The following is a 21,252-nucleotide window of genomic DNA, read 5'->3' on the forward strand; positions in this document are numbered from 1 at the left end:
CTGGGCTTGGAAACGTCGATTTTTTTACCGGTTTCAGTGAGAACGTCGAGATACTCTACTTCTTCAAGGCTCTGCCATTGTTTCTTTCAATGAATCAGTAAGGAACACACCCGTTTAACCATAAAACAAAAATGAAAAGGCAAAAGACAAAGTTCAATTTAAGATGATGAAGGAAGCAGAAGCAAAAATGTTTACCTGACCTTGGATGAAAGGGAGGAATGCCGGAGTCGAAGGGTACGTGAAATGGCTGCCGATTGAGAGTGTTTTTGAGGTGAAATTTTGGTAAGGGTAAAAGAGGGTTCTTCAAGCAATGAATAACTAAACGGTGAAGAGGGAAGGGAATAGAAATCCCCTAAAATTTATGCTTAGGCCCGGAATGGAATAGACCCGTAATAGGGTATTCTAGTGAACCAAATGTCGATTTATGTAGACGTACCGAATAGGCTTGTAACAGGCATGTAATGGCATAGTCATTACCTTCAGCCAAACATGCTGTAAGATTAGTTCTTCAAGACGGTAGCAAAATGATTCAGGGTATGTATTATGCTATAGAATTCGAAATATTGCGTTGCTCTAAGTAATGATATCACACATCGGATCAGTGACTTACCAGATGTACTTATCACTCCAAGCTCTTTCATGATGGCAATGTTTGCATCATCAGGAAAATAAGTTCACTGTTACAGTTTTCAGTGATCTTAGAATTATACGATGTTGGATAAGCAGTTCAAGGAAAAGGAGAAAGACCTGGAAGAGGTCCCAATCCTAGAATGTGTTTTCTTCGTCTTCTTCTTCCATAGCACGCCTTTTTCAACAGAGACTGAAACTTGCCACAGAGATTACTTTGCCAACATGAAATTGTTTTCTGGTTAGATAGATCGGCTAAACCAATCTACGTTGAACACATTAAGATTTTATTGATATTTTACATATCAAGGTTCTATCCTATTGTTTTGGTACAAAATAAGCAAGAGATACGAAATTTTTTAAGAATTAGAAAAAAAACATAATTTCAAATTTCAAATTCATAATTATATCTATAAGTGTTCAGAAAATTCGTGAGTAAATATGCTGATAATAAAATTTGTACTATGCAAGCTTGTAAACACCAAGAAGGACATGCCAATTGTTAAAAATGTTGTCCAACTGCTTGATCCATCATCAAGCAATTAAATGGGGTAATCATATGTGATAATCGTAGTTGAATAAAAAAGGAAAATCATGTGTCAACAGTTCCACTCTGACTCCGATATGTTAATGGGAGTAGTCTGGAAGACTTATAAAACAACTTCGCAACCGAACAATTCTCAATTGGTCTCACCACAAAAGATTCCTGCCCATTTTAAGTTTTTTTAGCACAAATCATATATTAAGACATTTTCTTTCAGAGTTTTAGTTAAGCATGGCAAAAGAAAGGAACCCATGCTGTAACGCCCCCACGCCCGAGACCGTCGCCGGAGTCGAGTATGAGGTGTTACTAAGCTTAGTTTAACATTTTTTTAGAACTTTGGATTATTGTTTCTACATTCACAGCTTTTAAGCTACTTGCGTCACAGTCACAAGAAAAATCATATCTCGAGTTACGAAACTAGAAATTAAGATCCGTAAATTTTCCCTAAATCTAGACTCATATACCTATCTACTAATTTTCTTCTAGAATTTTTGGTTGGGCCAACTAGTACAGTTTATTAGTTAAAGTTACCCCTGTTTCAGGACTCGACTGGTCTGACCTCTGTTTACTACGAACTACATTTCTCTCTGTAAAAAATTCATATGACTATGAGATTTGTTTCTACTAAAACTAGACTCAATAAGGATTCTGAGGATATAAAATACACCACCTAATTATATCTTTACAATTTTTGGTGAATTTCTAAAGTTGGAACAGGGGATTCAGAAACTGCTATAACTCTGTTTCACTAAAATTCAAATATCTTCTAACATATAATTCCTTTACTTGTTTCATTTGTTTCATGTGAAACTAGACATAATAAGCTTAAATTTGATATGTAGTTCATCACCAAATTCAGTTTCTATGATTTTTAGTAAATTTTCAAACTCGCATCAATGTTGCTGCAGTATTCTGTTTATGGCAAATTTCATCCTTTTTATGAGTTTTTATGCACTAAGTATCTTAATAGTTTTCCTTAACATCAAACATAATCTAAACTTACCATTTTCATAATTTATCATTATCAAATATTTTCTCAACCATTCTGTCACCATATCATAAAATCATTTACACAAAATAAGTATATTGCTATACATGCCATACTTAAATTTACAAGCCATTTACCAAAAATCTTCCGGATAGTGTGACTGAGCCTTCGACCTATCCCGACTCCTGAACTGGCTTGTCCAAAACTACAATGAGTAAGAAGGAGGGAGTAAGCATAAATGCTTAGTAAGTTCATATGTAAATAATAAATAACATAACAAACAATCAAACTAATCAACATTAGCATATATCATCAACACACTTATCACATTTTTTAATCATTTTTCATCATCTTATTACCTTATCGTGGTTGTAATTAACACTCAACCCGAGGGTTAAATACATACCTGTCCAAAATATCCATTTCTCATCACTTACCAATACGTCTCTTTTCATCTCGAGTATTCCTCCATTTGAGTAAAACTTTACCCGTTGAACACATCGGAATATAATTCGGATACATGGACAACTTGCACATAAGTGCCATATATTCAATCAAGCAATCATGTAACCCGCCCATAAGCGAACTCGGACTCAACTCAACGAGCTCGGGCGTTCGCATCCATAAGTGAACTCGGACTCAACTCAACGAGTTCGGATGCCTAGTTACATTTCACGAACTCGGACTCAACTCAACGAGTTCGGACATTCGCATCCATAAGTGAACTCGGACTCAACTCAACGAGTTCGGATGCTCAACCATCCTAATGACATGTCACTTGTATCCTAATCTATTCCTAAGGTTCAAACGGGATTTTTCTCGAACACTTATCCTTGCCGTCTTCCGTAGAATGCCGAAGTCAATACTCTGTAACAATTATATTTAACAAGTAGCTCACATAATTTACATATTATTTGAAATTAACCACAAAGCATACATTTCATAATAAAATTCAGCATAACATATAATTAACATCAATAACTTAAAAATAACAATTATGCTACTTTATTTACACATGAACTTACCTTGGTACCAAAATACAAAGATTTTGCAATTTAGTCCACAATCTTTTCTTTTCCTCGATTGAGGTCGATTCCACGTCTTTCTTGATCTAAAATAACACATTTAGCTCATTCAATACTCACACTATCAAATTAATCCTTAACTCAAATTTTGGCAAAATTACAATTTTGCCCCTAAACTTTTGCATATTTACATTTTTGCCCCTAGGCTCGGGATTAAACTTTATTCCTTATTCTTATGTTTTACAACATGCTGATCACTTTTCTCTTCTATGGCAACATCAAATTCTCACTCTAACATGTACTTATGACTATTAGGTATTTTTACCGATTAAGCCCTTTTACTCGTTTTCGCTCAAAACCGAGTAGCACAAGTTGTCTAACATAATTTAAAACCCCATATTCTATCATAAAACATCAAAATACACAAATTTCACCTATGGGTATTTTTCCAAATATAAACCCTAGGTTGAATTATTGCTAACATAAGCTTAATCGAGCTACCGGGATTCCAAAAACGTAAAGAACATTAAAAACGGGGCTTGGAATCACTTACTATGGAGCTTGGAAGCTTGAAACAAACCCTAGCTATGGAGAACCCTTGAAATTTCGGCCTAATGAAGAAGATGGACAAAAATTGGCTTTTAATTTTGTTTTTAATTCATTTTAATAACTAAATGACCAAAATACCCTTACTACTAAACTTTCCAAAAATTCCTTCCATGTCCTAATTTTGTCCATGAACTTAAAATTGGTCAAATTGCTATTTAAGACCTCCTCATTAATATTCTAAAACAATTTCATACTAAAAATTTCTAGAATGCAAATTTTGCAACTTATTCGATTTAGTCCATACTTTCAATTGAAGCACTTTAGGCATAGAATTTCATCACGAAATTTTCACACAATCATGCAATCATCTCATAATCATCAAAATAATTATAAAATAATTATTTCTATCTCGGATTTGTGGTCACGAAACCACTATTCCGATTAGGCCCTAATTCGGGATATTACACATACACCAAGTAATCAAATTTCTGTAGTATCAGAGATGGCAAAATTTTCCAAAGAGGAAGCAGGGCCATATTGATAAGAACATGACACTTACATCAGTAAAATCAGAAGAAGTGCGAAGGACATTGGGTAGTCAACGGTTAGGCAATTGATTGCGACTGTCGATACTTCTTAATGACCGAACCGTCTGGCAAGGCTTCACAAATCGCCCTTGGGCAGAATTGTGTCCAAAACAAAGATGTGGGCCATGCTCGTAAGATTAAACCAGACATCCATACGATGAACATGGCGAATCAAGAATTTTTTTTTTCATTTCTCTTTTGGTCGTATTTTGTTTTTTGAAATTTCAAACTGTTAATGAAAATTCGAGATTTTTAATCTTTAATTCGATAAAATAAGATTTATTTCATGATTTTAATATTATTTACTATTTAGTAAAATTTTATTTTAAATATTTAAAAATATTAATATTTCATATAAATGAGAATAATCAATCATTTTTACATAATATATAAAAACAATATAATATTTTTGTATTATTTCCAATATTTTAATTAAAAAATATTTGTTTTTAAATTAAAAAAGATAAAATTAATTAAAAATAAAATAGCTTGTAAGCCAAACACGTTCAAACAGTCAAAGCGTTCCTATAGATTCTCTTTTCTCAGCCACAAAGACCATTTCTGTTTACGAGCCGCAAGACAATATCCGCCTCTGAGCAAGCGGATAGGCACTGCCATCAGGGGAATTTTTGACATTTCCTTGTTATTAATACGCGACGTTTCAAAAGTAGAATAAGATTATTTACATATTATGATTAAAAACAAAATTAAATCAAGTTTCAAATAAACCAGGCACTCAAAGCTGTAATAAAATTTTGACACATTAGTTGGTTTCATTTAGCAAAAGTTCACATCAAAACCAAGGCCAGTATCATTCCAGGATTTCTACCACATGGTTACAATCAGCAGTCAAAATCCATACGCCTAACAAGGATGCCAATTGCCAACCATTTGCTAAGGAAGATTTTCGTGTGGACTAAGCAAATATTAGATGGCAATTTAACACTAACATAAAACTCAAGCTGATAAGCAAATCAAAACTTCAATGTCTCATATTCATAACACTTCTAGGGAACAACAGAACATAACATAAACTTGAACATTCTAAGTAAAAGAGAAGAAAAAAAACTGCTTTTAGTATTAAATCCCCACTACTACTTTCAGTCCGTACATAACAGAAGGTAAAACATAAACTCAAAAGATCCTGTTTGAAGGACCCATGGTGCTCTTCAAGTAGAGGCACCTCACCTGCAATCAAAACAAAATTCAAACAGATTTACGTAATCAGCATCGGGAAAATAATCGCAAAATCACATATTTATGCTCAACCAAGAACATGCGTGTGTATGTTATATGCAGTATGCTGAAAGAAGCAATCAACCTAAACAAACCAAAGATAAGAAGACTTACATTTTGCCAATTTTTCTTCAACAAAGAAACAAGGAAATTGACGCTCATTTGCACATTTTGGAAGACCTGCTTCTCCTCCATTGCAACATTCCCAACAGCAACTCCCATGCATAGAACCTTTTTCAGCTGGAACTTAACCATTGCCTTTGTCTCATTCACCTTCGACTCTAGTGATTCCTGGTGAGTGACAAGGGTTGGGAATTTACCTGTGTGACAACAGCAAGATAAAAAAAATTTCATGTCAGAACTGATAAATGCAAAATCCACAAACTAGGACCTGCGACAATGCTTTAGGAGGTCAATCCAAGAACAGATGCTCTTATACAGCACTTGCCTGCTTTGTTGAGACCAGGACCCAAAAGACGAGGGATTTGCTTGATGACAGATTCAGAAGCCAAAAAGGCATGATACTTCTTGGCAAGCTTCTTCACCAACTTCTTATTCTTGTTTAGTTTCTTCAATGCTTCCACATCCATATAATCCAAACCTATCTTCTCTGCCTGCAGAACAAGTAAACAATTTATGTTGGCCCTTTTTGACCAAAGTCCAAAAAATACATTATATCAAATTACAAAGATTTATGCTGAATATCAAAGTCCAAACAATTTAAGTTGACATTCTTACAGGAAATATAAACAAAGTTTCACATAAGAAAGCTGCAAAATCACCTCTTCAACATGTTGAGCATCTCCAAGCATGCAAATCTTCATTTTGGGGCGAGGAATATGTGGAAGCTTCACAGACCCACTGAAACGCTTGTCTTTTTGGGGATCATAGTTTTTCAGACCAATCTGGAGTTCAATGGTCTCAGTAAATTTGCGCTGTTTCTCCTTTGACTGGGCTACAATGGTTGAAATAGCTTCTCTAAGCGCATCACTCTGAAGCTTACTGTAAATAAGAATTCCAAAATCTTTCAGGAAAGAAAATCATAAACAACTAGACAATAAACAACCTCACAAGTTCCATAAATTTGTATAACGAAGGGTTTCGAGGCACCATAAACAGTTCAAAATCACAAAAAGGACACCCCAAAACAAAGCATAGTTCATGCCAATTAATCTCAAAATGATTCCCGACACTGATGATAATCCAAATTCAAAACTTAAATTTCACAATCTAATCAATGAGACAAAACACTGAGTGCTGACTAAGGGTGAACAATAGGAATACCTAACAAAAACGCCATTTCAAAGTATTTCACAGAAGAAGTTCCTAGCAGATTATCTTATAAAACACACGCTTCTAATTCGAACCAGTAAATCAACAGCAAAATTTAAAAGACCTCAACTCTGAATCAGCAACTGATTATTTCACCAATGAAAGTATCCAACAGATTATCCTATAAAATGCAAATGAGAAAAGAGCCCAAACTCTCCTAATTCAATTCCATAAATCAATAATCGATAGCAAAATACACATTACCTCATCTCCGAATCTCTGCTCTTTCCACAAACAATAAACTTTTACCTGCAAAACAAGGTTACCAAGTCATCAAAAACTTAAAGAACAGATAAAATTAAAATTAGAGCCGCGATGAAATGGACGTTACGGTAAAAGAGGGTTTAGAGAGAAAGAGGTAGTAAGTACGTACCCCGGCACCGCCAACAAGAGATGAGAAAAACCTAACCAGATTTCGAGTGGGGAAAATATATAGGCGGGTCAGCCGAAATAATAAAACTGATATCGGGCCATTGGCAGTCTACCCAATTTATTTAGTCTCAGGCTTGGTTTCCTTAAATTGAATTCGGCCCATATTAGTACTAGATCGGTTCAGCCCAAAAAAACGTATTTCCCTTGAAATGAGTATAACAAAATTGGGCGACTTCATGTCGACATTAAAAATGTCCACATTATTTCAAAAGATAGTTAAAAAGCTTTTAAATTAGTTTAAAAATTTGTAATGTAAAAAATAATTATAACAAAGTGCATTAAAAGTTTTATTCATTAGTGAATCAAATCTTAACTCAATAAAATGTTAAGACTTTAAAATTTTTAAAATTTTAAGTTTGAGTGTGTTCAAGATTTATTTAATCTTAATGAATTGAATTAGCTATTTAATTGAATGATTCAATTTATTGATATAATTGTAACATATGCACAATAAAGTGGAAAATTAATTTATGACCTATTTATTACAAGGATTTTTTTTTAACATAATTGAAGAGTTGTATCATGCAAATATCGGTGAGGTTGTAGTATGAAGAAAAACTTGAGTCCATGTATTTTGCTAAGAATAATTAAAAGCATTTCGTGTGATAAGTCCAGATTTTGTATTTACATTTGGCAACCAAACCTTGGTGGTCTGCAAAGTTGCCTACACATCTTTGTTGATTCTTAATAAATTAGGCCTGCAACTTTGGTTGCAGACACTCTTGCTCTTATCTCTTTTTTTTTTTTTTTCCTTTCTGAAAACATTTCTTCTTAGAATCACACACACAAACACACATCAGTGTCTTTAAGTGTTTGCCAAGGGCTAAACATACTTCTAATGAAGAAACAGATTTTTCGGCCCTTGATCTTCTGCAAGAATATCATCATGTGAGTTCGATTGATTCCTCTTCTCTTTTCTTAAAAATCTTTTGATTCATTCAATGTTGGTTTCCCAGAATCACAAAAATGTTGCTTGTCTCTGTAAATAGTTTGAGAAAAAAAATCTTGTCGAAACCATCCTTTTTTTTTCAAAAATTTTTATGTTTAATGAAAAAAATAGGGAATCGACTTTTTGAAAATAAAACATGAAGTCGCCACCGATCTTTTTATTTTGGTGTGATCGGATCACCTGAATTTGGTTATTTTAATAAAACATTTTGGTTTACTAAAACAACGATTTTGATCTACGAACTTTTGAGAAAACAGGTTCGGGAGTCAGTTATGTATGAGGAAGGATTAGTACCCTCATTACGCCCAAAATTGGTACCAAATCGATTAGATGTTGTCCTTATGTCTAAAATTTTAAAAATGTTTTTTGAAATGAGGTTCTTTTTAATAGCGTTTGAATAACCTCTTCTTGTTTCGACTTCCGAAAGTTTATAATTCAAAAAATTACAAAAGGATACTCAACTATTTAGTCCAACGAAAAACCGAAACCCAGTACAGTAGGGCACGATTTCTCGAATTTCCAAACATTGAACATTGCCTCGCCTTAGAAAACGCGAGTGAAGTTCCAAAGGGATATTCGATTATTTTGAACAAACGGGAGATTGCGACCCAGCACGATAGGCACTATTCCCCGAATTGCCAAACATCGAACATTTCCTTCGTTTTAAAGAGTTTTTAGAAAACATGAATGAAATTCTAAAGGGACATTCAATTATGTTGAGCAAACGAGAAATTGCAACCCAGCACGTTAGGGCACTATTCCGCAAATTGCCAAATATCTAACATCGCCTTCGTTTTAAAGAATTTTTAAATGAATAATCATAAAACTAGCTTAAAACGCATTAATGCGACTTGAAATGAAACAAAATTAATCTTAAAGATTTGGACCTTATAAAACCAAATTTCGTAAACCAAGTAAAAAACCATGATATGGGATAATACACACGCACGATACAATGCGAATTAACAAACTAATAATCAAGCAAGGCTAATATAAGACGAATGTAATCGAACTTCTAAACATGGATGGAGCAATTGACATAACAATAAAATGAATAAAAAATATGCAACGACAACATACATGGCATAATAAAAAAAATGATTACTATTAGATGCACAAAACAAAATTGAAATCGAAGAAGCAATATGGTATAAAACTATTCTAAAATAATGACGAATGAATAGACACATGATATATGGGTTGACAAATTTGCATGAAAAACTAGAGATATATTATTATTTGAAATAAATAGTATAGAGTAAAGCATTTGAATTGAATAATATGCGAAGTATTTTAAGCACAAATTCGTTTGAAAATTGACAACGTACATGATAACTTAAATAATTTATGTATAATATAAAGGGATAATAAAATACATGATGGGATATAATACTCAAAATAGATTTACAAAATATATACATAAATAACTTTGAAAATAATCATTTGTAAAAAAAACATAGAAATACATACGATATTAAGTTAATTTTACAACAAATTATATAATAGTTTTAAGAACCTACCTATGTATATATATATAGAAAACTATGTGTATAAAATACATAAATTTAATAGCATATATATATAGATCAAACATAGGAATCAATAAAATATATAATAATAATAATTTAAAAGATATATTATGTAAGATTATATAATAAAAGATGAGAATAAATTTAAAAGAAATTATATGTGTAAAATAATATAGGATTAATAATATGCATAAAATAAAATGAATCTTATTATAAAGTATATATATATGAAAGAACATTTTAAACAAACAAATTTAAAAGAAAATAAATAAATAGATATATATAGTTACATATAGATATATATACATGTATATAAATGAAAGTATGAATAACAAAATAAGACCGTGCAAAACTTAATAAAATACTCCAAGATAATATATTAAATGGTGAATAATAAGTAAATTTTCAAAAATAAAAGGGTTTCAAAGAATACAAATGCGGAAAATAATGAAAAAAAATAAAAAGAAAACTCAATTGAAACAAAAATAAAACTAAAAGGACAATTAATTAATAAAATGAGTTACTGAAATTAGAAGAAGGACTAAAGCTTAACGCGCTCGAATATATAGGGACTAAAACTGGTAATATACCATATCCCAAAGTGCTGCGTTTAGGCGCGGATCCGATTGCGAATAAGTGCTGTAACACCCCTCGCCCGCATCCGACGCCGGGACGGGGTTCGAGGTGCTACCTGACTTTTACTAACACTTCCATACTAAACAAGGCCATGAAATCTCAAATAATTAGAAACTTTTATTTTCACATACAATCTGTCCCATATACGGGCTTACGTGGCCCAAAACATACATCTAGAGTGGTTCGAGACCCAACCGAGAACTCATGAAAAACTTAGAAAATCTCTTGCATCAAGGCTTCATACGCCCGTGTCGGTATAGAGCACACGCCCGTGTGCTAGGGACACGTCCGTGTCCCAAACCTATGTCCAAAAACCTGGACAAATACAAGGCTATTTTCCAAGCCATTTTGTCACACTCACAATAGATACACACATACTTATACAATAACATACAACATGGCAAAATTAGGTACTTAAACATTCCTAACATGTCATGATTATGGCAATTTCACATGTAATAGATATCATAGATTTTACTCACATCTTTACCAAATTCATACTATAATCATTATAAACTCATCACATAATACCATAGCACATGCATGCATAATTAAAATAGATTTACAACCCCATAATCAAAATAGGCCAACACATATGGTTAAAGCCATATCACATACTCTAATATTTAAACTCCTATACATGCCATAGGCTCAAAGTACTTGAAACCACTACACCAATAGCGTTAGCTTGACAGTGTGATAATATCTCTGACGGCCTCCAACCCGAGCTAACCTGGAAACTCTAGAAAACATGGGAAAGAAGAGGGGGGTAAGCTTTCGCTTAGTAAGTTCATATGAAAACAATAAGCACTCATTAACTTGTTTTATCAATGTTTACAACATATTCTCAAGTTCACTATAAGCTGTCTTTCTGAGCAATGGTCACTAAATTATTTATATGTAAAGCTACGAAACTCCGAATTAAGTTCTGTTAATTTTCCCTGAAACTAGACTTATTTTCCTTTCTTTCATAAAATTTTCAGAATTTTTGGTTAAGCCAAATAATACAGTTTATTCCTTAAAGTTACCCCTGATTCACTGTCTGACAGTTCCGACCCTTCTGTACTAAAGTTCAATTATCTCATAGTACAAGACTCGAATAATGTTCCCGTCTATTTCTCTTGAAACTAGACTCATATTTCTACTAACTAATTTTTTTCTAGAATTTTTGGTTGGGCCAATTAGTACAGTGTATTAGTTAAAGTCTCCCCTATTTCAGGGTATGACCACTCTGACCCCTGTGCACTACAGACCAAATTTCTCCCTGTACAAAATTCCAACGACCATGGCGTTTATTCCCCCTAAAAATAGACTCAATAAGGAATCCATGCATGTAAGTTATGACTCTTAATAATTTTTGTACAATTTTTAGTGAATTTCTAAAGTCAGAACAGGGGATCTCAAATTCATTCAGACCCTGTTTCACAAGAATTCAAATATCACACAATATGGAATCTTTTTCTTCCCCTGTTTCTTTCATGTGAAAATAGACTCATTAAGCTTTAATCCCATATCTTATTCTGCCTCTAACTCATTTTCCACTATTTTTAGTGTATTTTTAAAGTTACACTACTGCAGTAACTCAAATCTGTCAAGGCTAAATTACTCATTCATGATCATTGTTCACAAAATTAATACAACATCGTTTGTATAATCATCACCGAGACATTCATATCACATTTTCATTTATCATCTTACCATATTGTTGTTATGTCGAGTTTTCAACCCGAGGGTTAAGTACATACCTGTTCAAAGTATCCATTTCACAACATTTACCAATACGTCCCTTTCATCTCGAGTATTACTCCATTTGAGTAGAATTTTACCCGTTGAACACATCGGAATATAATTCGGATACATGGAAAGTTTGCACATAAGTGCCACATATGTAGCCAAGCTACCATGTAACCCGCCCATAAGTGAACTCGGACTCAACTCAACGAGCTCGGGCGTTCACATCCATAAGTGAACTCAGACTCAACTCAACGAGCTCGGATGCCTAGTTACATCTCACGAACTCGGACTCAACTCAACGAGTTCGAACATTCGCATCCATAAGTGAACTCGAACTCAACTCAACGAGTTCGGATGCTCAACCATCCTAGTGACATGTCACTTGTATCCTAATCTATTCCTAAGGTTCAAACGGGATTTTCCTCGAACACATCTCCTTGCCATCTTCCGTAAAATACCGAAACCAATACTCGATAGCACTTTATATTTAACAGATAATACACATAACTTGCATTTTATTCGAAAATAACCACAAAGCATATATTTCATGATAAAAATCAGCATATCATATATTTAACATCAATAACTTAAAAATAACAATTATGCTACATTATTTACACATGAACTTACCTCGATACCACAAAGGTGAAAAAAAAGACGTAATTATCCCTTAATCAATTTCTTTCCGTTCTAGGTCCAAATCTCGATTTTCATCATCTAAAATATCACATTCAACTTATTAAAATAATGTACTGATAAAATTATTCAATTGACACACTTGGGCAATTTTTACAATTTTGCCCCTATATTTTGCCAAAATTACCAAATTACCCCTAGGCTCGTAAAATAATTTTTATCACATTTCTTTACTCCTTGAGTCTAGATGAACCATTTTCATAACTATAGCAACTCATAATTTCAACTATTTCACACATTTACAACTCATTTTACAACTTAGCAATCTAGCCCTTTTTAAGGTGTTTTCATGCAATTTCTTTCACAAAAGTTGTTTATTAGACAACTAGGACTCATAATCTTCTATAAAAACACAGCAAACAACACATTTACTCTCATGGCAAAACCCTAGACTCTTCATCATTTTACAAAATAGACCCCTCATATGAAAGCTCATGCTTTAGGGGTTCCAAAAATGTAAAAATCATCAAGCAAAGACATTAAAATCACTTACAAGCAAGGGAAAAATGTTGCTGAAATTTTCCAGCTTCAAAGCCATTTCTTTGCTGCATATTTCGGTGAAGGAGAAGAGAAAAATGATAGCTTTTTCTTTTTGATTTGTTAATAATAAAACTAGTCAAAATTAGTGACCAAATTTCACCTAATTTTGACTTTTCAACAAATTTGTCTCCCATGGCCGGCCATCACACTTTCAATGGCCTAATTTCACTTTAAATACCCCCAATTTAAGATACAAGGCAATTTAACACCTTTAGGTATTAAAACACAACTTTTACCTTTTACGCGATTTAGTCCTTTTTCGAAATTAGACTAGAAATTGCTAAAATTAACTTACCAAAATTTACATGCACTTATAAAATTATATTATAACACATAAAATAATACTAAAATAATTTTCTCTGGCCTCGAAATAGTGGTCCCGAAACCACTGTCCTACTAGGCCCAAAATTGGGCTGTTACAAAGCGCAAACTACAAGTCCAAATTAAAAAAGGTGAAACAGGACTAATTGGACGCGATCGACCACGCATGCGAAAGGGGAGGGTCTGGCGCGCAAATATCCCCTCACCGCGAAAATGCGCGAATCCCAAGGGCAAAGAACCGGGTCGGGTCGAATAGGCTTATGCGACGTCGTTTTAAGACCACGGTAGTAAGCCTCAAACGACGTCGTTCCCACACATATAAAACCCCCTTTTTATGCCAGATTTTCATTCCTCCAAACCCTAGCCCCTCTTATCTCCCTCTCGTTTGACCCTAGAACTCCCCCTTAAGCGTCGATCTGCGTCTATCAGCAGAGACAAACAGATTCGGGCTTCAAAGGACGACTATTTCGACTGTGGGATCCCTTCTATACTCTGATTTCAACGAAGCTGATGGAACTCATGGCACTTTCGCAAGGTAAGGCTTCGTCTTCCCTCTTTCTTTTATTTTTTTTAAAAAACAATATTGAAACGAAATCGACGAAATATCTGTAAAAACTCAAAGAATGAAAGCGATAAAAGAAATCACCTTTCTTTGCTTTTTCTTTGTATTCAATATGCGAATGATGTCTGTTTTGTGTGTGTAACCGATTACAAAGATTAAAATCTGGCTTTATACCCGAAAAGAAAGAGGACAAAAAATAAATAAGAATAATCAAAATACAATATGTGTTCTTTATTTGTATTTTCTGCTGTGTTTGCCTCATTCGTTTGTAGGTACGGAGTACGGGGCACGGGCGTGGCTGTTGGAGGGTACGGAGGCTGGGGCTGCTGCCTGGTTGTGGCCCGTCTATTTGTTTAGTATTTGGGCCGTTTGGGCTCATTTTGGGTATTGGGTTAGTCTTTGGATCATGGGATTGGTTTTTGTAAAGGGACTATGGGCCATTGTAGTAATTTTTGGGATTGATGGACTGTAAAAGGACATTTAATTTTTATTTTTTATTGTGTTTTAGTTCTTCTTTGGGCCCGGGAAAATTGGCCTGTTTACAAATCTGATTGAGATTTGATAATTGTTGGTATCATATTATGATTATTCTTTTTTTCAATTTAAACTAATATTCTCTTTTATGTAGATTTGGCTCGTTGTATAAAATTGCATTGTTTTATTAGATGATTGTTTGGTACATATTAAAATATGAGTACAGAAATATAATTCTTCAAATATATTGAAAGATTTGGGAAAAAATTAAATATACTCATATTCAAGATGTATTCAAATCCGACTGTAATACCCCGAAAATTTTTACAGTAAAATATTATCCGTGATATAGTAAAATAAGGAAATAAAGTGACAAAAAGGGAATTTTTGAGTGATGTCAATATTGAGAAGTATATTATGGTATATTAATTCAAGAAAGGATTAAATTGCAAAGATGAGAAAAGTCTTGTTGCACAATAGTAAATACTCAAAAATTAAGGGGTTAAAGTGTAAATATAAAAAAGTTGAAGGACTAACGGTGCAAATATTTTAAGGGTGGAATGATCTAGAAACCAAGAAAAATTGATGAATTAGGACCAAATTGAATAGGTAAAAAATTATGAGGGACTAAATCGCAATTTTACCAAATTAAGTTATGACTCAAGGATGGAATTCTAAAAGATCATGAAGGGCAAAATGGTCCATTAGTAAGAGAGAGAATTCTAGAATGTAATGATTATGTTGATGATATTTTAAATTAATTAATTAGATAAATATTATTTTATTAATATTTTATGAGATGTTTATTATTATTATATTATTATTTATTTAGTATAAAAGGAAGGAAAGATGAAGAATTATCAACACATTTCCTTTCCCATGCAAACTAACGTAAGATAAGAAGAAGAAAAGAAGTTTTGCTTTCTTTACAATTTAGTCCTTCCACCAAAAATTCATTATTTTCACCTAAAAATTGAAAGATTTTCCATAGCCATCAAGAGAGAAAGATAGCAAGGAGATGATGGGGAGCAAGAATATCAAGTTGGATTCAAGAAATCGAAGCTGGAAGAGAGAGAAAAATCAAGTTAAAGATTGAAGTCAATAAGAAAAGGTAAGTACATCAAGATTTCAATATGTTTTTAAGTTTGTTATTATTAACAAAGCATGGAAATAATGTTATAGTAGAGTTTTCTTACGTAAGGTCCTATGTTCTTGATATGTTAGTGAAGAGAAAATAAGAGAAAGTGATGAGAAATGGTGTAGAAAAAGAAAATAAGGGTGTTATAACATAATTAATATCTTGCACTAAAACAGTTCTGGACAGCAGTAGTAGTCTAACTTTGAAAAATCACCAAAAATTGTATAAATATAATTATAGGATGAATAAAATATTATATTAAATCTTGTTGAGTCTAGTTTCTTATAGAAGAAACGGTGTAAGTAATGGATTTGTAAATCATGAGATATAATGAATTTTGTGAGATAAGGTCAGAATGAATTTGGGTTCCCCTGTTCTGACTCTGGAAAATCATAAAAAATTGGATAGAAATAATTAGGGGCTTAAATTTATATGTTTATAATCCTGAATGAGTCTATTTTCAATATAAATAAATATGAACATCATTCGAATTCTGTACAAGGAGATAATTAATTTTTAGTGAAGAAGGGTCACAACTGTCAGACAGCAGAATAGGGGTAACTTTAAAGAATAAACTGTACTTATTTACTAAACCAAAAATTCTGAAAATTTTATGGTAAGAAGATATATGAGTCTAGTTTCAGGGAAAATTAGTGGATCTTAATTTTGAGTCCTATAGCTCCAGATATAAATAATTTAGTGACTATGACACAGATGGACAACTTGAATATTCATAAAAGTAAATAATAAAGAGTATAGATAATGTTACTTACAAGTGTGCTACATACATCAAGGATGTGGAATGGAGAGGAGGAGGAGGAAAACATATATGAATATTCATTAAGCATGGCTAATTTGCATATTTTAGGCTTAGGGACTAAATTGAATAAAAGTAAAACTTTATGGGTAATTTTGTAAAAATGTTAGAAATGACCAAATTGCATGAAATGGATTATTTTATTATTTAAATTACAAAATTGAATAAAATTATTAATTTAGTTCAAGATCGGGGGAAAACATGTTTTAGGGATTAAATTGAAAAGTGTTGAAATTATGGAAAATTCTGATATTTTATAGAATTCATGGACTGTTATCAATATATATGAGAATAATGGCTGGAAATAAGGATTAAATTGCAAGAATTTTATTTTCCTGACCCTAAGGACGAAATCGTCATTAATTAAAAGTTTAGGGGCAAAATGGTAATTTTGCCTAGAGCATTAATTAAATGCATTAGAAGATGAAATGAATGAAAATGATGATCAAATTTATTTATAAAGATCCGGACGACTCAAATATGAGACTTGATCGTGGAAAAGAAAAGATATCGGATTAATGAAATTATAAACACAAACAAGCAATGAGGTAAGTTTGTGTAACTTGAATTGTATTTTAAATACTTGAAATATGTGGTTATGTGATGAAAATATGATTTGAATGTTCAATTCATGATATTTGATGAAATATTGATAATACTCGATATAAATTAAAAATAAATCCCAGTTGAATGAAAGGAAAATTCGATGGATCTCTGAAAAGGAATTGACAGTAAAAAGGATCTAGCCCAGACGGGTGATCCTATTCTGATATAGCCCTCCCGAAGAATACGTGTAAAATGGATTTAGCCCGGACGGGTAATCCGAATTAGGGTCTGAATTTAGCCTGGACTGGTAATTCAGATCCAAGCTCATTAGAGTAATTGTCGTTGCAGGGGATTTAGCCTAGACTGGTAATCCCGACAATGCTCTATGAGTTTATATTACAGGGGATTTAGCCTGGACTGGTAATCCCACTGTAAGGATGAGGTTCGCAGGAGTGTGCTCTCTGATATGAAATGTATAAGACCATGGTTGAAAGATACCATGGCAGCCTGATATGAAATGTGTAAGACCATGGTTGAAAGATACCATGGCAACCTGATATGAAATGAACAAGACCATGGTTGAAAGACACTATGGCATCATGTCAAAGATAAATAAGACCGTGGATGGGAGACGCTCTAACATCTGTTGAACAATTGATATTCAGATAATATGTATCAGATGACGAATGGTTATATGAAATAATTATGAAGATAGATAAACGAAATAAGTATAAGTACATGGAATATAATTTATATTAAGTTTGATATAAGCTATTACCGGAATAAATATACATAAAATATATGGAAATGGTGGAGCATGAAATATTTATATAATGAAATGAATGATATATGCTTATGAAGAAACGGTAAAAGCATGATATGTTTCATGACATGTACATATATGATTATCTTTGATATGTTGATACAAGGAAATTATGTAAGTTGAGACTATTATTAAACTCAAGTGCGATATGTCGAGAAAATAGATATATCAATGTTGAATTTATATGAGATATGTGCAAGTATATTAATAATGTTGCTGTTTGATGCTTATACAAGTGTCAAACTGTTGATTGAATGATAATATATTTATTTATATGATGCATTGAATCGGTAAGTATTTAAAATTTTTTTAGTGATCTGTAAATGGTAGTAATGCTCCGAAACCCTGTTCTGACAGCGGATACGGGTTAGGGGTGTTACACCGACATTCATTCGAATCTTTGTAACATTAACCTGTTGTGCTTTAGAGTACAAACAACAATCCTCACAGTGTTTTGTTGTTAGCCTTTTTAACTCAAACGATATTACTGACATGATACTAACTCAAATTGCTATTTTCATTTTTCCTAGTAAAAATCTTAACTTTTGGCTAACTTCTTCGATTAATCATGACACTCAAGGTCTTGCAAAGATAAAAAATTTATGTACTTTTAATTTCTCAGCAATTATGACTTGATCACAATATATATATATATATGCGCGCGCATAGTTTATGAATTAGTTGGCAATTAAACTATCTGAATTTTTATTTTTTATTTTTGTATAACTTTGGTGATTAAGGGAGAATAATGGGTGATAACTCATTGGATTGGGCTAGTTTACTTGGTGGAATACCAGACTCTGATGAATTGATTTTATTGTTAATGAATGATGTCAAAGTTGAGAAACCAGAAGATGAACAGCCGCAAGAAAGCAGCAAATTCCTAGTGCAACCTACAACAGTGTACCACAGCAGCAGGAAATAGGGATTCATAATGTCGTGAAAGAAACTGGATCTTCTTCTTGTCGTCTAAATGATCAGAATAAGATTATCAGAAATGGAGGGTGTTTAATTAATCCATTAGGGTTCCCATATAGGTCTCGAATGCAGGTTTTGGCTGCAGACGCACCTTCAGGAAGTGGAGAGTTGCTCGTAATGAATGATTTACCTGTTTACAAGAGAGGGAGGAACAATATACAAGAAGCCATTGAAGAGGCTGAGCAAAAGAAGAGGAAGAATAAGATCAAAAACAGAATTGCAGCTGCAAAATCTCGAGCCAGATCTCAGGTGCATGTGTGTGTGCAGTAGTAGTAGAATCTAGAATACAGCCCCAAACTTAGCCAAGTTGTTCCATACAGTCATATCTAGCAGGCAGCATGTATATATATGCAAGCATACTAGTAGAAAATTACAATTCTTCCTTTCTTTTTCCTGTTTTATTAGTAGAGCTGAAACGGGAACTTAGTTCTTACGATTTTAATTTCCACAGATGTAACTGTTTTCCTATACTAAGGCTGCGATCTTGTTTTGAGGAGCATACAAGATTTCTGGAAGAAAAAGTGGAGCAATTGAGAAATGAGAATGCACATTTAAAGAAATTACTTTCCCTGGTGAGAGACCCCATGTTTCTTCTTGGCAAGAAACTGAGAAAATATACAATGTTTTCCTTATTTGCTATGTATTACTTACTGATTTTTGGCCTTTCTCATCTTGCATGTGGATCAGGAAGCTGCAGCAGCTGAGAGACTCCCAGAGGTACTGATTTTATATGTCCAGTGAACTTAATATCCATATATCAAACTTTTCAAAGGAAAGAAATGCATCCCTCCAATTATCAATATTGTCTAAATCTTGTAAACAATCACCTTTTTTTGCATCATCATGTATTATACCAGTGTTATCTCAAATCGATTAAATTTTAAATTGTTTAAAGTTTTAAATTCAGACCAGATGCTAAAAGGGTAATTGTATTAATTTCTTCTATTGTATGTACAGGAAAGAGAAGTGATGCAAGGGAAAAAGGCAAAGCAGTGTTTAGAATCGGAAGAACTGCACACATAGGAGTAGCTATATATGGAGACTAATGAGGAGGTTTAAGCTCATCAAGATCAATGTTGGTGGTGAGACCGAGTAACAACACGGGATGACATAGTTTCATTTTTAAAGACATTATAGGATCTCCGTTACACATCAAATATATATAAAGAAAAGCTTTTTTTGTGCCTTCAGTCGACCTGGCTTTCAAAATAAAGATAACTAGATTTGCAGTGAGCTAAAGATAGATCACGCTACTGTAAAGTTTTTGATAATTTATATATTACTATTGCCTGTAAAAAAACATGGTTTCAATTATATCCTAATAGCTAGAATCATGATTCACTTGGTTCTTGAGAAAAGTATACAACGTTAGGAGCTGCAATAGTTTTAATCTCTTTTGAGTTCATCATTCAGAAAAGAAAGATATATATATATTTATAAGCATATTTTACAATCAAGAGAGATAAATATGGCTGACTCAGTAATCAGATCTCAGCAGTAATGGATTGATAGAGTGCAAATGCTAAAAACAGCATAAACATTTTTTATCAATCAAACTTCATATTAGCACCTAAAAACAGTGGCCAGTTAAAGAGATTTACAGACTTTATGATCCGAAACAGATAAAGCTCTCGCCCCAATAATAATATCAGAAAATCAACATCAAATAATTCAACACATACTTTGAATCCTCATCAACCGTTGAGAACTACTCCTTCTTCCCTCAGTCATAAGCGCTTTACGAGCTGAAGCAAGTCCAGTGGGAGCTAACAATGAATCAAACGATGAATAATCCATCCAGTCTTTAAGCAACTCTTCTTTACCCCATTTATCTGGTACCAAAACTCGTCCTGCAACCTCTTCTCGGTGTCTTTTAAGCCTTTCACGTCCCGAATCCTTGTCATTTCCATCACTGCAATGCCCTCTAGGAACCAAAGCTGACCCTTGTAGAACACCCCCGTTACTGCAACTATAAGACTTGTCATGCAACAACATGACATCTTCTTCTTCATGTCCTAAACCAGGCATATTGTTGGAAACCCGGCGGACGCTAACGGGCTTCGACGGATTATGATTCCGGGAACTGGGACTAATGCTAGACATGTTAGCTTGATGATGGTGGTGGTGATGTAAGTGCACAAAAGGGAGAGAGTGTAGAAGGGTTATATATATAAGATGGGTCTTGGTGC

General features: G+C 33.3%; 3 protein-coding genes and 1 long non-coding RNA gene across 9 annotated transcripts; 1 reads left to right on the forward strand and 3 right to left on the reverse strand.

The window, feature by feature from the left end:
- Window positions 1-27: 27 nt before the first annotated feature.
- Window positions 28-2,357, reverse strand: LOC107959362 (uncharacterized). Of its 5 annotated transcripts, none has more exons than XR_001700810.2 (5): window positions 2,297-2,357; window positions 748-842; window positions 611-677; window positions 196-477; window positions 28-71 (listed from the first exon to the last, which is right to left on the reverse strand). It is a non-coding gene; the product is annotated as an uncharacterized lncRNA (long non-coding RNA). The 5 variants fall into 5 exon arrangements; XR_005927018.1 differs by having other exon boundaries at window positions 748-820; window positions 2,297-2,332; XR_005927019.1 differs by lacking the exon at window positions 2,297-2,357 and having other exon boundaries at window positions 196-506; window positions 748-1,523.
- Window positions 2,358-5,286: 2,929 nt separating this feature from the next.
- LOC107959357 (60S ribosomal protein L10a) lies at window positions 5,287-7,349 on the reverse strand. 2 transcript variants are annotated; one of them, XM_016895397.2, is made up of 6 exons: window positions 7,262-7,349; window positions 7,093-7,137; window positions 6,339-6,558; window positions 6,005-6,170; window positions 5,671-5,876; window positions 5,287-5,508 (listed from the first exon to the last, which is right to left on the reverse strand). In XM_016895397.2, exons 2-6 carry the CDS (start codon window positions 7,095-7,097, stop codon window positions 5,455-5,457), a joined length of 651 nt encoding a protein of 216 aa, XP_016750886.2. In that variant the 5' UTR covers window positions 7,098-7,137; window positions 7,262-7,349; the 3' UTR covers window positions 5,287-5,454. The 2 variants fall into 2 exon arrangements, with proteins under 2 accessions (XP_016750886.2, XP_016750887.2); XM_016895398.2 differs by having other exon boundaries at window positions 7,220-7,343.
- Window positions 7,350-18,944: 11,595 nt separating this feature from the next.
- On the forward strand, window positions 18,945-20,355 carry LOC107959364 (protein FD). Its single transcript, XM_016895402.2, has 4 exons — window positions 18,945-19,312; window positions 19,558-19,635; window positions 19,751-19,780; window positions 20,021-20,355. Exons 1-4 carry the CDS (start codon window positions 19,130-19,132, stop codon window positions 20,084-20,086), a joined length of 357 nt encoding a protein of 118 aa, XP_016750891.1. The 5' UTR covers window positions 18,945-19,129; the 3' UTR covers window positions 20,087-20,355.
- Window positions 20,356-20,471: 116 nt separating this feature from the next.
- LOC107959363 (protein BIC2) lies at window positions 20,472-21,166 on the reverse strand. The gene has a single exon (XM_016895401.2). It carries the CDS (start codon window positions 21,164-21,166, stop codon window positions 20,735-20,737), a length of 432 nt encoding a protein of 143 aa, XP_016750890.1. The 3' UTR covers window positions 20,472-20,734.
- Window positions 21,167-21,252: the final 86 nt, after the last annotated feature.

Source organism: Gossypium hirsutum, chromosome A05, assembly GCF_007990345.1.
Source record: "Gossypium hirsutum isolate 1008001.06 chromosome A05, Gossypium_hirsutum_v2.1, whole genome shotgun sequence".
NCBI classification, from domain to species: Eukaryota; Viridiplantae; Streptophyta; class Magnoliopsida; order Malvales; family Malvaceae; genus Gossypium; species Gossypium hirsutum.

Bases quoted from the DNA above. Each gene is read 5' to 3' on its own strand.
- LOC107959357 (XM_016895397.2), bottom strand. The intron at 5,877-6,004 runs GCAAGTGCTGTA...GTTGTCACACAG, and splicing joins TCCTGGTCTCAACAAAGCAG to GTAAATTCCCAACCCTTGTC. The intron at 5,509-5,670 runs GTAAGTCTTCTT...TTTTGATTGCAG, and splicing joins TGAAGAAAAATTGGCAAAAT to GTGAGGTGCCTCTACTTGAA.
- LOC107959364 (XM_016895402.2), top strand. From the start codon at position 19,130: ATGCAGGTTTTGGCTGCAGACGCACCTTCAGGAAGTGGAGAGTTGCTC. The intron at 19,636-19,750 runs GTGAGAGACCCC...CATGTGGATCAG, and splicing joins TAAAGAAATTACTTTCCCTG to GAAGCTGCAGCAGCTGAGAG. The intron at 19,781-20,020 runs GTACTGATTTTA...TTGTATGTACAG, and splicing joins CAGCTGAGAGACTCCCAGAG to GAAAGAGAAGTGATGCAAGG.
- LOC107959363 (XM_016895401.2), bottom strand. From the start codon at position 21,166: ATGTCTAGCATTAGTCCCAGTTCCCGGAATCATAATCCGTCGAAGCCC.